The 18683-nt window shown below is 42.1% G+C and overlaps 1 protein-coding gene and 1 pseudogene across 1 annotated transcript; both read right to left on the bottom strand.

Moving 5' to 3' along the window:
- Nucleotides 1-7030: 7030 nt before the first annotated feature.
- Nucleotides 7031-10094, bottom strand: LOC139435392 (ribosome-binding protein 1-like). The gene is made up of 3 exons (XM_071206035.1): nucleotides 9947-10094; nucleotides 7986-8761; nucleotides 7031-7144 (listed from the first exon to the last, which is right to left on the bottom strand). Exons 1-3 carry the CDS (start codon nucleotides 10092-10094, stop codon nucleotides 7031-7033), a joined length of 1038 nt encoding a protein of 345 aa, XP_071062136.1.
- A 2462-nt stretch (nucleotides 10095-12556) lies between these two features.
- Nucleotides 12557-13069, bottom strand: LOC117460318 (popeye domain-containing protein 3 pseudogene; annotated as a pseudogene).
- Nucleotides 13070-18683: the final 5614 nt, after the last annotated feature.

Here is an 18683-nt window from a genome sequence, read left to right as displayed (position 1 = left end):
GGTCGATTGTTCAGCAGCTAAATACGACCCAGAGTCACGTTTTAAAGTGTAGCCCCTCTAGTGGTCGTATAAGAAACAACATGCTCCTGTCGATTGCAAACGCTCCGGAGGGTCGTTTATTCACAAATAACCCTCTCTGGAAAATCTTAAATTGTGGAATAGTTTGGCCATTAAAATGCTTTTTTATTAGATTTCTAGCGAGAAGTGTATATTGTACTTTTATAATCCACGTCCAGTGGATGTATAGGATCTACAGTTTGATAGATATACGAAGATGATTTGAGGTCTCGCCAGGAGAACGTGTACTGTGTATGGGGCAACTTCCATATAAAGTTAGCGTGGGTGAAAACAGTATTTCCGGTCTCGAAGTTTTCATAATAAAACCGGAAGTATTCCCCACACTGTCAAATGATTACGCAGTGATATCTCCATTACTCATCCACTAAAAAACATCAGTTTAACCTTGTAAATTACACAATATTGATTGGTTTAAATTGTGTACAATGCTTTTGTGTTTTTAACCTTCGATTCGGAGAAACAAATTGTTTTTTCGGAGTTTAGACACTACAGAGTTTCCGAAGACACTACACTACCCAGAATCCCCAGCTATCGTTTGGGACTACAACATCCACCTTGCTTTACAAACCCCGTGATTAGCCCTCAAGCTCTGTGATTGGATATTGGAGTGGCAGTGCGACAAGGTTACGCTGTCAAACAGCTCTTTGAAATGGAATGGAACCACGCCAGACTATCCAAAACTGGACTTGGACGGGTCCAGCCCGGCCCTCCCCCCCAGAATTACACTTGCTGGCTATTGTGTGTTTCGCAACATGTTCTATGTCACGTCTCTACAGGTAAATGTAGTTTTAAAAGACGTTTTCGTATTTCCCACAATTAGAAGTTGCCAGTATTAAACTGTATACATCCCTGGAGGTTTAGGGGATACGAAACACATTGGTGTTATCAAATTTAAAACATATAATTAATACATGGGTGAAAATTGCTTGTGTCCATAATGGGCAGCATTAATACCACATGACAGCTAAGGTCAGAAGAGCTTTATTTAACAGCTGGTCTTATGTCTGTGACCCCTCCTGTTGTTAATTGATAAGCCTGAAACATGCACTTGTCAAGGTTCAGATGCACATTTAGCAAATATGGCAGTAGCCATCGATCATCTTAAGTTAAGATACTTTATTGATCCCAAGTTGGGAAATGTTTTTGTTACAGCAGCGTGTACTACTTTGTTCTACTCCACTACAATTCAGAGGTTAATCTGGTATTTTTACTCTACTACATTTATTTTTGTTACTTTGCAGATTCTGATTAATGATGTGAAATATAAACAACCCTTAAATCAGACTTTAGTTACACCTGAGTAAAATTCAGCCTTATCAGTTTGTCTGTTTTGCATATCCTCCTGTTAATATCTTTGGACGTCCTGCACTAAACTGTTTTATTGTAGAGATCACTACAGTATCTTCTAGATATTTTCCATTCTATATTTCTATCATTGACCCCTATTTTGTATGTAGGCTACTATTTAAATGTTTTCATCAAATATAACGTATTCAACAACTAAATTCAATAACGTGCTTTAAGCACTAGGAGGTGCGGTTTAGACCAGTGGTCTAGTTAATAAAACATAATAATATCGTACATAATATGACTATTCACTTTATTGTGAAATTAAAACAGAACGGTAAAGGAAAATACAGTTTCAGTCTCTCGATGTGAAGCTTATGCATTGTACCATGAACCTGTATAGACCTGTAACAGTCAACTGCATGATGAGTTGGAAAGGTAGTTCAGAAAATCAGTAATATCTTTAAAAACTACAAAAAAAGTCCCTTTCTATCAGCTGTGCACCGTTATGGTGTAAATACAGACTATCTACTAATTGGATCAAATATAAAAGTCAGCCGAATTAGTGTTGATACTGCAAGGAGACGTATTGTGTGAAAAGAAATGGAAGATGTTGTTTAATTGTTGATATATTTATGGTCCACGTCACGTATTCAGTTTTGGCGGCATCTCTTCCAGTTTGTCAAAAGGTCTTCTGATCAGGGCTCTATAAATACATATCTAGGGAAGATATGTAATATTTAATGCAGCCGAACCGTGTATTGCAATGCCGTTATGTGATGACTTTCAAAGAGAAAAGCAAGAACACTCGGAATAAAGTATTATTATTTTTTTTTTAATGTTTTCCGATTTCATATCACATAAACACCATATCCCGACGTGCATTGCGGCATCAAAACCTCTGAAAAAAGAAATGTGTCTCTCAGAATCGAAAGAGAAAAACCTATGGGAAAAACACAAAAGCATTGTACACAATTTAAACCAATTAATGTCGTATAATTAACTAGGATAAACTGATGTTTTTTTAGTGGATGAGTAGTGCAGATATCACTGTTAAATCATTTGATCATTGGTTTTATTATGAAAATGTCGAGACCGGAAATACTGTTTTCAACCCGTAACTTTCCATGGAAGCTTGCCGCATATACACGTTCTCCTGACGAAATCTCAAATCATCTTCGTAATATCTATCAAACTATAGATCCTACATATCGACTGGACGTGGATTCTAAAAGTACAATGTATACTTCTCGCTAGAAATCTAATCATAAAGCGTTTTAATGGCCAAACTATCCTACAATTTAGGATTTTACAGAGAGGGTTATTTGTGAATAAACAACCCTCTGTAACGTTTGCATTCAACGGGAGCACTCGAGGCCGACAATTTTCAAACGTAATTATAGGTCGTATTAAGTGCTTGAACAAACGACATATTTGGTCGTAATAAGGGCTTAAACAATCGACCCATTTGGTCGTATGAGTTGGAGGACTTGTTGTGAATATGATAGCAGGGGTCCCCTTTGTCCTGCTGTCCTCCCGATACTAAATGTGAACTGTGATGTGTTGGGGAAATTAAACCAAAAAACAATTAAAAATATGATTAATTATGAATAGTAAGTGATAAAGCTGCAGCGCCCTTCATATTTATCATACATCAGAAATATGAAGGGTTATGAATGTGAGGCTGCTAAAGGTGACTATTACTGTTTACTGGTTGGGATAAAGTGAGTGTGGGTGATATATCTGGGGCAGCAGATAATCCCAAGCGTATTTCACGTCAGACATAAGGGGTCTGGCCCCGTTTTCGGATGAGGGAAAAATCCTGAGAGAAGGGCAATGGACCAACCAGGTCGATGTTAACGTGGTCAAACCTCCTCTCAGGCACCAGGAAACGCTCCAAAGGGGCCTTCGTGTGGCGGTGCACATTAGCGCGCTGATAAGCCACGCACTCACCAGCCCAATCCTCACGTCCTTTTTCAGCCCATGCCAGACGAACTTCGTGGCCACCAAGCACACCGAAGGCTTAACGCCGGGGTGTGACAGTCCGTGCACAGCCTCGAAAACAGAGCGCCTCCAGCTGGCGGGAACGACTGGCCGCGACAGGCCCGTGGAGACTTCACACAGGAGGGTAACGCCCACGTCGCCGAACACCACGTCCTCCAAGACAAGCCCCGCGCCCTCCACCTTCAGAGCCTGAACGCCGGGATCTGTGACCTGTCCGCCACCATGCGATTATAGTCCAGGCCCAACTGGACGGCACCGATGACGACTCTGGAGAGGCAATCAGCAACCAGGTTCGACTTGCCAGCCACGTGCTTAATGTCCGTAGTGAACTCTGATATGTAGGACAGCTGCCGCTGCTGACGTGCCGACCAAGGCTCCGCCACTTCTGACATGGCGAAGGTGAGCGGCTTGTGGTCGACAAACGCCGTAAATTCACGGCCTTCCAGCATGAAACGGAAGTGCCGCACGGCCAAATAAAGTCAGAGGAACTCTCGGTCAAAGGCACTGTATCTGCGTTCTCTGGGCGTCAGCTGGCTGCTGAAAAAGGCGAGCGGCTGAAAAAGGCGAGCGGCTGCCAAGCGCCCTCCACCCACTGCTCGTGTACTGCGCCGACCGCGTAGTCCGACGCATCCGTGGTGATGGAGATGGGAGCCGTAGATGATGGGTGTGCCAGCAAAGCCGCCTGAGCCAACGCGGTCTTGACCTCAGCAAAAGCGACGTCCGCCTCTGCTGTCCAGTCGATCGCCTGGGCGGGGGTCTTGCCTTTCAACGCTTCATACAGCGGCCGCATGATGTGTGCGGCCCGGGCGATGAAACAGTGGTAGAAGGTCACCATCCCCAGAAACTCACGGAGCGACCGGGCTGTGAGCGGGCGAGAAAAAACCGCAACAGCCTCCACGTTAAGGCATCAACCAAACGCCTATTCTTAACGTCCACTAAGAGTCCATGAGCACACAAAAAATCTGCTCCAAGGAGGGGAAAAGAAATGTCCGCTGTCACAAAATCCCAGCTTAAATGCTGTCCTCCGATGCACAAACACATAGGCCTCACGCCATACATGGGATTGGGACCGCCGTTAGCCGTCTCGACGCTGGAATTACGCTCCGTTGAGCGCCCGTGTCACACAGAAACGGGCCCCCCGAAACGCTGTCGCTGACGAAGAGGAGTCTGCCCGTGCCGCCGACGCTCAGGGCCACTACTGAGCGCCAGCCCCTCCGTTTCCCGGGGGTTTGTAGCTGCATGGAGCGATGCATTTCTTAGCCATTGTCCCGAAACGTGCGTGGTAAAAGCAATCTCCGGTGTCTCCATGCCGGCTCGAAACTGCCGTGTCCGGCCCCCGCCATGCTCTCTTGCCTGCAGATGGGCAATGGGCAGTTATATCAGTTATATCATTGTATATAACCTTCAATTACTTTAAAAGTCTGTCATACTTTCTCACTTGTTACTAACTGCTACTGATACATCTATTTATATCAAAATATGTAAGTCATATACATCATTCATAAGGGATCAGTCTGTCTTCCAGATTTTGACAAATAATTATTTAAAAAGTATGTGGAACTAAAGAGAGGGCATTGTTTCTCAACCATTAGACCACATTTTTTAATTGCTGAATAAGAGATAAATTACCTATAATATAAAATGGGTGCCTTCACACTGGGTCAGCAGCTCACTGACTTACATAGTACAGTAGCACAGTGTGGCCACAGGGGGGCATCCCATGTCTAGAAATACTAGAACATTAGTGACTGACAACTCCGTTTCAACTCACTTTCACAAATCTGAAAAGCAAAGTACATTTATTTTTACAAAAGTTACAATAATAACATAATCCCAAACTTTAATATATAGCAAACAGTGTCAGGACATGTCACTCTAAATGTATATTTAACACCCACAGTGCACTCCCATGATACCCCTCACTAACAAAGATTATGTTGTGAAAGTTGTGAAAAGTACAAATTTGTGTTTATATTTAGGAAATGTTTGTGTCTGTAATATGAAAAATATAACCATGGATTTGCATCAATGCTTATGACTTACAGAAACAATGAAAGTATGTATCTCTCTGGAAATAAAAAAAAAGCTATCAAAACACACTTTACACTGCTATTGCCGAACATCGTTAACACGAGCAGCAGACAGACAGTTAGCATTTAGCAGGTGAATATAAAGCAGCCAGATATTTCAAAAGGAGTTTTCTTATATGCATGGGTTTTGATGGCATAGTTGCACATTAGCCATGACATAGGACCCTATTGCATCATCCCATACACTGCCACTCAGTGGAAAGTCAGTGTAAGTGCATGATATATTTCTCTAAACCAAGATGAACGACAGAAAGCCAGATGGACGAAATTACTCGATATCTTGCCAATCCTTTTATGGAAAGCGCCCCCTGCAGGTATAACAATGTTGGTGACATCAAGTAACAACTAAGGAATCATATCATTCATAAATTATCAAAGTATTGATTTTATGTTTGCAGGAAATTATGATTAATCACCTGTCCACTAAAGTGGACGTCATGCATCACTGGCTATATTTCAACTACAATTCATACTGCTACTGCTACTGTTGTTCTTGAAAATACTTCATTTGCAATATCTTTTTGGGCCGTAAATCAATATACTTATGTTATTATAATGTCATTTTAGGTTTGCACATCTTTATTTATAATTTTTTCAAAATGTGCATCTCTTCAGTTCAAAATGTAACCATATACTGTCCACCTGAGTGGACCTATAAATCTTTCTTTGAAAAAACTAGATTAAAAAAAACTAAAGTTCAAATCTTGTTTTTTTTCATGCCCCAAGAGCAATACAAACACTTGGTAAAAAAGTCCTGACTGAGGTTTTCATAATTCATGCATGAAAGGGTTAACATACAAACATCTCTTCATGGTGGTAATGTTGCTTTGTGCCGCTGGATGGGCAATTGATGGAAAACATATTCATCGTATCAACTTTGTGAAGCTGCATTCACATGGTACGAGATTTGCTCTTTGCGAACTCCGAAGTTTGGCGCAAGGCCTTGCCGTAAAAACAATTAGTTAAGTTTTGTATCTATGGTTACCTCGCCTGCTGACTTGCAGCGAGTCATCTGATTGGTAGCTTGAACGAAGGTAACTGGTAAAGGAGGTCTAAGTTGAAATAATGTGAACTTTGAACGCAGCGCTTTGCGACCATTTCGAGCGATGTGACGCCGAGGTGGTTCTTCGTAGTCGGGCAGCAATGCTTTCTCCATACTTTTTACCGCGTATCATGTGAATGCAGCTTAATAAGATGACAATATGGGAACTTTGCGGTTTACAACATGTTCACAGAAGTCAATTATTGTAGATTCAAAGAAATAAAAATGAAAAATCTGATTTCTCTACGAATAATTGTTTTTGAATTGACAAACATTTTGATCATCTCTTTTTATATGATTTATTTTTTAAATAACTTTGACCAAGATATTTGATTGTGTATAATAAACATGTCTGTGGTAAATGATCAGGAACATATCTTTGACCTTTCTCACTGACATGTGCTGCCAGATATCCTTTGACCCAGGTTAGTGGCAGGGCTGGTAATGTGGGCCATGCCTGTGTAAGGACCAGGCCCTGGTTGTTATAAACAGACCTACACGACACAATATGACAAGCCCCCCCATGCAGCTACACCTCCTCAGTGGTGGAGGTGCTGGGCATCCGCTGAGACTCGGAGGGGGCAGACTCCTCAAAGACGTCGTCCTCCAAGCCTTCTTCTATGGGCTTCATCTTTTTGGAGGCCTTGGTGCCAGGAGATTTTTCTAAAAAGGAAAAAATATTAGGGCCGGGACGTTAACGCGTTAATTCAGATTAATTAATTACACAAAAATTAACGCATTTTAATCGCACTTTAATCGCACTTATTTTTGCACAGCGGAACGTTTCTCACTGGATGAGTTTCAGGCGTACCGATTATACTGGAGCACCAACTAACGTTCATGACTTCAGCATGGGACTTCAAACAACAACAAACCACGGTGAACAATAGTCAAACATGAACGAACAAGCTGATGAGACCGCTTTGGTCGGCCCCGTGGATGGGACATTTTGTTTTAAAAAACGGACGGATGGAAGCGTCGATAAGAGCACGGTTGTGTGCAAATTATGCAAAAAAGAATTTGCATATCACCGCAGCACATCAAACCTAAAGTATCACCTAAATGCAAAGCATGTAGCAGCTAGCGTGGACGTTAACCCGACTCCGAGTGCAAGGAACCACACCCTGACCCAACCCACACTCAACCAGATGACTGGTTTCAGGGCCAGGATAAGTAAGTCCACGTCTGAGAAAATAACCAACTCCCTGGATCACTGGATTGCACTCGACTGTAGACCACTTGGAGTCAAATCCATGTGGAAATGGTTTCTCACTGTTCTCAGGTCAAATGTGTATATTTGATTAAAAATGCGATTAATTTCGATTAATTAATTACAAAGCCTCTAATTAATTAGATACATTTTTTTAATCGAGTCCCGGCTTAAGATCATGTTTAATCATCTGATTCGTCTGTACATTGCTGTTTTAGTCTGTGTTCTTCTAATTAGTGTCTACAGTGTGTGCCTATTGAGCTGTTTGGCCTACATGCTCTGTGTCCTCTGCCTGGGTCCCTACATGCTCTGTGTCCTCTGCCTGGGTCCCTACATGCTCTGTGTCCTCTGCCTGGGTCCCTACATGCTCTGTGTCCTCTGCCTGGGTCCCTACATGCTCTGTGTCCTCTGCCTGGGTCCCAACATGCTCTGTGTCCTCTGCCTGGGTCGCTACATGCTCTGTGTCCTCTGCCAGGGTCCCTACATGCTCTGTGTCCTCTGCCTGGGTCCCTACATGCTCTGTGTCCTCTGCCTGGGTCCCTACATGCTCTGTGTCCTCTGCCTGGGTCGCTACATGCTCTGTGTCCTCTGCCAGGGTCCCTACATGCTCTGTGTCCTCTGCCTGGGTCCCTACATGCTCTGTGTCCTCTGCCAGAGTCCCTACATGCTCTGTGTCCTCTGCCTGGTTCGCTACATGCTCTGTGTCCTCTGCCAGGGTCCCTACATGCTCTGTGTCCTCTGCCTGGGTCCCTACATGCTCTGTGTCCTCTGCCAGAGTCCCTACATGCTCTGTGTCCTCTGCCTGGGTCCCAGCATGCTCTGTGTCCTCTGCCAGGGTCCCTACATGCTCTGTGTCCTCTGCCTGGGTCCCTACATGCTCTGTGTCCTCTGCCAGAGTCCCTACATGCTCTGTGTCCTCTGCCTGGGTCGCTACATGCTCTGTGTCCTCTGTCAGAGACCCTACATGCTCGGTGTCCTCTGCCTGGGTCCCAGCATGCTCTGTGTCCTGTCCCTCGTCCCCTCCATTGTCAGTGGCTGTCTGTCCCTTATCTGCGTTAAAATAAGGTAAATTAACTAAACACATTGTGAACAAAATTAACATTGCTTTTTTAATTTGTTTTTAATTTAAATTAAATACATAATATTTCACATCAAAATAAACAACAATGTTTTAATAAATCATATTAAATAATGTGAAGACAGAATTGTAAACAGAATAGCTGAAACTTTAACAAACTAAATAACTCGGTTACCTCTAATCATGAACCCGTTTGTATAATGTAGTTAACTCGGTGTGTTGCTGCTAGCATACATAACACCTGACGTGGAAACGTTACTCGTGGACGCGGCTACAGAGCGGCTAGAAAGACAGTCGAACCCGGTGCATTTCTCCGTCTGGATGTGGAGCACTTTTGCTAAATGTTTAGGCAAATTGCTCGTGTTACCGCCCTTACATGCTAAACTCTTATTCCACTTTAGGCAACGAGCATCGAGACGGGTAAAGTTTAACCACACCTCGGAGCGCGTTCTCTCCGCCATCTCCTGTGTGTGTGTGTGTGTGTGTGTGTGTGTGTGTGTGTGTGTGTGTGTGTGTGTGTGTGTGTGTGTGTGTGTGTGTGTGTGTGTGTGTGTGTGTGTGTGTGTGTGTGTGTGTGTGTGTGTGTGTGTGGTTGGTTGGTTTGTTGTGGTTATGTGTGCTTGTAAGTGTGCATGGGCTCTTTTGAGAAATGTGTGTGCGTGTGTGTGTGTGTTGCTGCATGTAACAGCTGCGTGTGTGTAAACTGCCCCGCCCCCTCACACACAGATGGGGGAGAGTCTGGATTGGAAAGATCGAAAATACATCATAGACGCATTTTGTAGTCTTATTGCATATTAGAAACGGAGTTGGCGACACTAAGACTGCGATATAATGTTTACGTAGCAATAATACATATGACATAATGTTTTAAATGTCTCCAGCAGGCCTAACGATAAAAAGACCGATAACATTGGAGTTTAACTGCGCGAAAACACATGGGATGATGTCTCCAACATATCGACGACTGCATTAGTTGGTAACTAATTTGGTCATCGATTGAGTCGGTTAGTTGTTGCACCCCTAGTTATATATATATATGTATTATATATATATTATTTATATAGATATTTGTCTTTTATTTTTTTATGATGAAACATACCATTAGCTGCTAGCTAGATGCTAGCTAGAAATGCTAGCTTTGACCTTGTTTAGCTTACCTTTGTCACTCAGCATTGACTTTGAATCCTGGATGATGTCATTCTCTTCCTCTTCTGCATCTTCAAATAAGCTTAGTAACACTTCTTCAACAGTGAAAAGCTTTCTTCTGATGGTTGACCTAGCTTGTTTACATGTTTTGTCAGCCATTTTGACTCAAGTGCTATCCAAAGGCTTTACATTTCTCAGGGCCAAAAGGGCGTAAGTGCACTTATGCCCTTTTGGCCCCAATTAGTTCAGTGTGTTCTGTGTTAGGTCTTTTGGTTTTTGATTAATAACTCTGGATTGGTTTAGAATTGACATGTGCCCTTTTGGCAGTAGAAAGAGCTCACCGAGAGCTTTCATTTGATATATATAACTCATTTTTGCCCAAAATGTCACTTACGCCCCTCTGGTTCTCACCCCTCGCATTGATGTTGTTTCTCTTTATGTCTTAAACGTATGTGGCTCTGTTGGAGGAGCCAGAGACTTCAGACTACGAGGTAGCTATTGGGCACATGACGGTAACACTTTGTAATCTTTTAATATTAGAATGCATTCTATGCTGTATTGTCTTGGATAAAACACAGGATGGTTTTATTGGCTTTAATGGGGACATGTTTACACCTGCATGTCTAGGGGAGGGCTGAGCTTGGGCCCCCTAGGCCCCCTACAAATGAAGAGTCTATGACAGCATCATTTGTGATAGATATCCATTTGAGATAGATACTAAATTATGTTTTTTATGTTAGTTTGTGCACTAAAAAAAACAAAAACAAAATTGAACTGTGTGATATGCATCCCCACAAAAATGTTTTTAAATGTTTCTTATGATGCACAATTTATTTTGTTTGTTGTTAGCCTCAGTGATGTTAAGTAACCAAGTAGATTTACTGTACTATTAAGTACAATTTTGAGGTATTTTTATTTTAGTATCTCCATTTTCTGCTACTTTTTACTTCTACCCTAACACAATTCAGAGGTATATAGTGTGCTTTTACTCCAGTAAATGTATTGAATACTTTAAGATTATATAGATCTGGATGAGTGATGTGAAATATAATCAAGTGTTAATCAGACTTTAGTTCCACCTGGAGTACATCCACAAGCTACCCTGCAGTCTACAAAGTCATTCAAACTAGCTGCACCTTCACCAGCTTTGAGAACACTTTCATGATCAATCATTATAAAACATATCATATATATTATTCTGAAATGGACCAATCTGCACAATGACTACATTTACTTTTGGTACTTTAACTATATTTTGATTGAAATACTTTTCTACTTTTACTTGAGTGCTATTTTTGAATGCAGGACTTAGGCTGCGGCCCCACGAGGACGAATTCGGTCGTTTGCGTTACTGTTTAGTGTCATATAGACCGTTCGGCCACACGAGGACGACCGAATATGGCACTAAACGACTGAGGAAACGACAACGGGTCCCAAGGTGGATAGAAATGCATACGCCACTCTCTGGGGGGTCAAACAGCTCCGTGTGTGCGCCCTATACGGACATTTTCAGATCACTGATAGTGATTGCGCAATAGCCCCGCCTCTCCCCACCTCTTCTGCTCACCTCCGCTTACCCCGCGCCAGTGCTGAAGTGTTTCGCCACCAACAACAACAACAATGGCGGATCGCAGAATTGCTATCGTGCTCCGGACGCTATTGACCATGCTACAGTTGTTTGTGCAACATCTACAGCAATAATGATGAGGCAATAGCCCCGCCTCTCCCCACCTCTGCTGCTCACCCCCACGTCAAAGTAAACTGCATCCTGAATTCAGATTATTTATCTTTCTCTCGCGAGTGAAGTCTAATCTGACAGGACGGAGACACGCAGCTCTGCCCACCTGCAGCTCCTCCCGCTGCAGCAAAACACACACTTCAAGTCAGATCATCACCCTTAGCTATTTTAATTACCTCTCAAACTCCCTAAACTAGTTATAAATATGTTTATTTTTTACTGTCGGCCGGGTCACTCATTACTGGATCAGCTGCTGCATGAGACAGACACTGACGCTGTCCGAAGAGAAGGAGGAAAAAGAGAGGCTCCGTGTATTTTATCATTATATTATATAGAGTCGTTATTCATTTGTTTTAAAGCTCAATAAATAACAAAGAAGACCTTTGACCGGCACTTTTATAATTTTGTCCGGAAGATTTCAACTTTAATACACGCTGACTGGCGAAAAACTCTGCCCGGTTCCCTCGGCCCCCACCGCGGAGAATAAACAGAAGGGCAACCATGACAACCATGCTTCTTCGCTGCTTTTGTGGAGGAAGTTACAGCGCCACGTAGAGGCTCCTGCATATGTACTGCAGCTTCTCCAGCGGTTGGAGCTAAACGGAGCGGTCTCGTGTGGGCAGACACTATCCGGATAATTATTGCATGTGGACGGAAGCCGTTTGCGATTGCGTTTGCGTTAATCCTATGCGTTTAGCCGTTTTCGTCCTCGTGGGGCCGCAGCCTTACATGAGAATTCCTACACTGTGGTACGTTTACTTTATTCAAATACAGTACTTATTCCACCTCTGGTTAATAATAATCTCCTGCCGTGCAAAACTTCATTACAACTTTAAATAGGCCTACAGAAAGTGTCATACTATATGTTGAAGGTAAACACAGGTCACCTGCCGGACAGCAGCACCGACAGCTTGTCGATGGCAGTCTTCCCCTCCACGGCGAAGCACTGGTCCCTCTCTAGGGTGTGGATGTCTCCCTCACAGCAGGTCACTATCTTCCCGAAGTGAGTGAGCGACACCCCCAGCTTCTTAAACATGCAGTTGTAGAGCTCCTGGAAGTCCTCACTGAGGGACACGCTCCTCAGGCGGTAGGACACATGTAGCACCTGTCCCAGACACACCCCGAACAGAGCGAAGCTCCACAGGAAGGAGTCCGTGGTGCAGGGGTCCCCCCAGGCCCACAGGGTGGAGCAGAAGAAGCCCAAGGTGAGGAAGGTGAAGAGGTAGAGGAGCCCGTAGAAGCCGCTGCCGCCCATGAAGCCGAGGAACAGGAGGATGTTGGCGAGGTGGAACACGGAGCCCTCCGCGGACTCCCGCCACGCCTCACACAGGGGCTGCCCCGCCGCAGCCTCCACCGTGAAGTTCAGAGCCTCCACGTCCAGAGGCTCCATGTCCATGTCAAGTGAAGAAAACTACCAGAACATTGGAGCCATGGGAATCACAGAGCGAAGAAACACGCGCAACATGTCCCGAGTGTTCACCTGACTGTAGTGATGTTACGTATTGCGCCGAGGCTTCGGAGCGTGTGTCGAGTAATCCCCGAAGCTTTTTGTGAAGCATGTATCGAGGCTTGTATCGTTTTGGGCCAGTGACGTCATCGATGACAAACGAAGCCTCGCTGCCTGTCGACACCACGTGACTGCTTCAGGAAGCGATTCAGATCGGTTGAACCCATACAGTCTATGGTTGAACCACAACGCTCATAATACCCATGGATGTATAACAAGAACCATATTACCCCTCCTGTACCCGGGCCCGGTGACACGATGGAATTAAGAGAGCTCAGACCCTCACTTATATAGAGGTCGGAACATGTCATAAGTATAAATGGATGAAAGCATAAATAAATGTAGGAATAAAAACATCAATAAATACAGGAATACATATCTTGCAGTGTTTTCAGGGAGCTTTAGTGTGTGTGCTGTGGCTCAGCTGGAAAGCAGTTGACTCATGACCACAGGGTCCCTGGTTCAACGACTGAACAATACCTATTTTTTTGTTGTTTATAAAAGCTACAGCTAAATGAGACAATGTAGTTAATAAATGTATTTGATATGGTTTAGCCTTTCTCAGGCTACAACAAGTTTATGAATATTATTAAGGAATACAAATCCCTCTTTGCAATGTTTCCCAGCCTCCTTAGGCTTTTCAATCACAATCATTTAACTGGAATAAATACAATATTGTTAACATGAAAATATGATTTTATGTTCGTTGTTTAGAGTTATTCTAAGGCTTAACTCATTGGGAACTCGGTATGAGATAGAGCACTCTGTTGAGATGTCCAATCTGCCTGTTGTACACACTTTGACCAGCAGGGGGTTTGTGTTCAAATGAAGCCTCATGAGATGAACCCTTTTGCGAACCAATTAGCTCGAAAGCTTCATAAGGCTTCATCTCGCCATCACTACCTGACTGTGTGAAAATAAAAGCATCGAAATAACACCGGAAGTAGCCTCAGTAGAAGGACACAACTGACCCATAATTTTTTTCTAAATTCGTGTTCCCATAAACAATTTGACTGTTATATTTCATATTCTAGGTTTTGGGCAACACAAATAATTGTATTAAATTAGAACCAAACAGTATGTTTATTGCATATCCAACTTTTTGTAAGTAAGTTGGTAAATTAGTTGGCTTTGGCTATCAGAATATATATTATGTTTCATTCTGGTGCTATGGCGTGAGGACACAGGTCACGCAAGAAATTAAAAATGTTCAGCGGGCTCTTTAAACCTCAGTCACAAATATTATACTTTTATTTTGAAAGTCAAAACATCGTATTTCCGGTTTGTATGTTTCACTGCGTAGCTTGACCTCAGTAATAAAATATGATGTGAATATGCAACAAGTCCTCCAACTCATACGACCAAATGGGTCGATTGTTTAAGCCCTTATTACGACCAAATATGTTGTTTGTTCAAGCGCTTAATACGACCTATAATTACGTTTTAAAATTGTCGGCCTCTAGTGCTCCCGTTCAATGCAAACGTTACAGAGGGTTGTTTATTCACAAATAACCCTCTCTGTAAAATCCTAAATTGTAGGATAGTTTGGCCATTAAAACGCTTTATGATTAGATTTCTAGCGAGAAGTATATATTGTACTTTTAGAATCCACGTCCAGTCGATATGTAGGATCTATAGTTTGATAGATATTACAAAGATGATTTGAGGTTTCGTCAGGACAACGTGTATATGCAACCCAGTCTCACGGCATTTCGTGTTCACCAACACGATTTTTAATCTATTGATTCGTGTTCACCATCACGATTTGCCCCTTTTTTTCGTGTTGCACAGCACGATTTTAAAAGCAATGTATTTCTACTGGTAACGTGTTTCGTGCCTGCAGGCTGCAGCACGTCTTTTTCTCCGGTTGGGTCGTGGAAGACCGGAAGCTGTGTGGTTCATAAAAACATGTTCTTACTCAACTATGTTGAAGCACTTATTTTAACTGATATTATACACATTAATTATACTCTTATGTATGTAGATAGAATAAAAAATGTGCAGAATATGACAGTTTAATGGTGGAGGTACACACATATTGATAGATGTCTTGTAATGCACTGTTGAGGAACCTGTGACCCAAGTCTTTCATTCATTGCATAACTACACCGTAGTTGTGTATGATATGTCAATAAACCTTTGAAAATCTTGAAAGGGATGTGCAAAATAGCCATAATATACAGTCTTTAATGAACTATTAGTAGAGAATAACGAGTAATGAATATACTTTATTACTTGCAATGTCAATTGCAGATACATGTTTAGTCTTCTCAAGCACCAACTATCAAATATCTCTCCTGATTGTTGGCACTTGACAATCACCTTACCTGAATTTTACTCAGGTGTAACTAAAGTCTGATTTAAGGGTTGTTTATATATTTCACATAATTAATCAGAATCTGCAAAGTAACTCAAATAAATGCAGTGGAGTAAAAATACCAGGTTAACCTCTGAATTGTAGTGGAGTAGAATTACAAAGTAGCAATGAGCTGTCATGTGGGTATATATTAATGCTGCGCATTATGGACACAAGTGATTTTCACCCATTTATTAATTATATGTTTTACATTTGATAACACCAATGTGTTTAATAATGGCAACTTCTAATTGTGGGAAAAACGAAAACGTTCAGTAGAGACGTCCCATAGAACATTTTGCGAAACACAATAGCCAGCATGTGTAGTTCTGGGGGGGTGTTCGATTCCAGTTTTGGATAATCTGGCGTGGTTTCGTTCCATTTCACACAGCTGTTTGACGCTCTGCATAAGGACTGTAGTCCTAAACGATAGCTGGGGATTATGGGTAGTGTAGTGTCTTCGGCCATCCTAAACTCAGAAATGTTGACAATCGCAATGATGTTCGAAATGTCCCTTATAGGCCTACGTCTGTTTCCGGTTATTTTTATTTTGAAATTCAGTTCCTGACGGACACCAAAAAAGCCAGAGATTATGGAATTAAACCAATAAATAAAAGCAAGGATAATTGTGTGTTATTGGTGAGTAAATAACAGTGTGTTATTTTGAAAAGAATAACAAATTAGAAGGAAAGAAATATTTAAAAATACAGATTTCAGTATCCTGAGGCTCTGAGCCCCATTTATTTTCCTCACAGACGGCATACAAAAGTCCGAAATTATACGATTTAAAATAAAAGCAATAATTGTGGCTTGATATTGAGTAAGAACATGTTTTTATGAACCACACAGCTTCCGGTCTCCCACGACCCGACCGGAGAAAAAGACGTGCTGCAGCCTGCAGGCACGAAACACGTTACCAGTAGAAATACATTGCTTTTAAAATCGTGCTGTACAACACGAAAAAAAGGGGCAAATCGTGATGGTGAACACGAATCAATAGATTAAAAATCGTGTTGGTGAACACGAAATGCCGTGAGACTGGGTTGCATATACAGTACACGTTCTCCTGGCGAGACCTCAAATCATCTTCGTATATCTATCAAACTGTAGATCCTACACATCCACTGTACGTAGATTATAAAAGTACAATATACACTTCTCGCTAGAAATCTAATAAAAAAGCATTTTAATGGCCAAACTATTCCACAATTTAGGATTTTCCAGAGAGGGTTATTTGTGAATAAACGACCCTCCGGAGCGTTTGCAATCGACAGGAGCATGTTGTTACTTACACGACCACTAGAGGTGCTACACTTTAAAACGTGACTGGGTCGTATTTAGCTGCTGAACAACCTATATGGTCGTTTTTTGTAGGAGGACAGGCTGAGTGTAAGTGTCACACATACACAAAGCAACACAACATGTTCTTCAGTTGTATTCTGTCTCTAGGTTATACATTGTTTTAGACTGAACAAAGCTGTTTGTGTCACACTGGGATCAAAGATGATTGACATGACTATTTTATTTAAACAGGACCCAAAAACACAAGGGCTATAAAATGGTAAATGCATACTGTGATTGAACACAAAACACCATCTATTATTGACCTTTATAGCAAATTCAAAACATTATAAATGATACAAAACACCACCTTTTAGTATTAGACAGAAAATAGGTAACGAGAAATATTTCTATTTCTTTAGATTAGGCCACTGTGGTGAGAGTAATACATATAGCTTGTATTCCATTTGTTTTGAAAATGTATATTTATAAACAAACTGGTTACCCTTTTTTTAAATTAGCATACAGAACATTATGAAAACAAACTTGACTAATGGTCGGCTCAGAACACAGAAGAGGAAAAACTGCATAGATTCTCGTTTCATTTTGAAGGAGCTGCAGACCTAAAGTGTGTAGAAGACTTAAATGATTAAAAAGGTCACAATCACATTAATAAAACTGTACTTAGGTTTTAGTTTCACTTTTACAAAACAGAGTTCCACATGTACTTTCTAGCATGAATGGCCATCTCCTCACTAGCCCTATGCTGCTGCTCCCCTGCCAGCTCTGTCTCTCCTTCACTCATCTTCTTCTTACAATAATGTCTGTTGACTTTCTCTTCATGTTCTGCAAATTGACATTACACACAGCAGTGATTAATAGTAGCCTACGCATTACACCAGCCCAGCATACCGACATCAGCTAACGTTAGCTTAGCAAGCTAAACTAACGCTAACTAGGATAGCTGCCAAAGTGTGTTTACAGACGAATTATACCTGAAGTCAAGCCAGCCTTTACTGAGCCCCGAGCCTGTTTTCCAGGTCTTCCAGCGTTTTTCTCGTTTTAATGCCATTGAACACACATTTTGATCAGAATAACAGCTAAAGGTAAGCATATCTCCGTTTTTTGCTACCTAAAGCTAACACACTAAAGCCTAAAGTGTTGTGGGGCTTAACAGGCAACGAACGTATACGACTTACCTTCTAGAAGTCTGGTGGATCTTTGTCAACTTTGTCAGTAGAAAAGTCAGTAGAAAGAAACGTTTTGCTGCAACCTGCTGCTGTCTGTGCGAATCTCAGAGTGGTGCTTACAAGTATCAGAGTGGTGCGCGCAAGTATCAGAGTGGTGCGCCGAGTATCAGAGTGTTACCATGGTAACAGAGGGAGAGGGAGGGGCTGCAGTATGAGCGTTGGAAGCTCAAGTCAAGCGACTCGCTGGCTGTGTATTTGTTGTTAAATATCAGATAAACTACTACGCATACGTGACTGGTGAGGCAGTGTGTGTGGTGGGGGGGGGCAGTGGGGGGGCCAACAAATATATCAGGGTGGCCATGGCCCCCCCTGGCCCCCCCTGCTGGCGCCACTGATGTGAACATTATGAGATGGACAGCCAGCTAACAAGCTTTTTATACAAATATTTCAGATCAAAGCTAATCCAGTGGGGCTCCTGAAAGGGGGAAGGGACACTATGCTCCCAAATATTAAGCCTTGACCCCCATCTTAAAATTGATATGATCAAAAAAATATCTGCATTGTCGGAGGCCTTTTTTCCTCATTATCATGTCAAATTGTACAGCTTTCCTTAGTTTGAATGCAGAAAGATGACTATATTAGAGTATTAAGTGAAAATGACTATATTAAAGTGTTA

This window comes from Pseudochaenichthys georgianus, chromosome 16 (genome assembly GCF_902827115.2).
Source record: "Pseudochaenichthys georgianus chromosome 16, fPseGeo1.2, whole genome shotgun sequence".
Classification (NCBI taxonomy): domain Eukaryota; kingdom Metazoa; phylum Chordata; class Actinopteri; order Perciformes; family Channichthyidae; genus Pseudochaenichthys; species Pseudochaenichthys georgianus.
The sequence above is the reverse complement of the archived record's forward strand: the minus strand, read 5'-3'. Positions and strand labels throughout refer to the sequence as shown.

Coding starts and splice junctions, on each gene's coding strand:
- LOC139435392 (XM_071206035.1), bottom strand. CDS start 10,094: ATGGCTGACAAAACATGTAAACAAGCTAGGTCAACCATCAGAAGAAAG. Junction 8,762..9,946: donor GTCAATGCTGAGTGACAAAG/GTAAGCTAAACA, acceptor ATTTTAACGCAG/ATAAGGGACAGACAGCCACT. Junction 7,145..7,985: donor AGGCAGAGGACACAGAGCAT/GTAGGCCAAACA, acceptor CCTGGCACCAAG/GCCTCCAAAAAGATGAAGCC.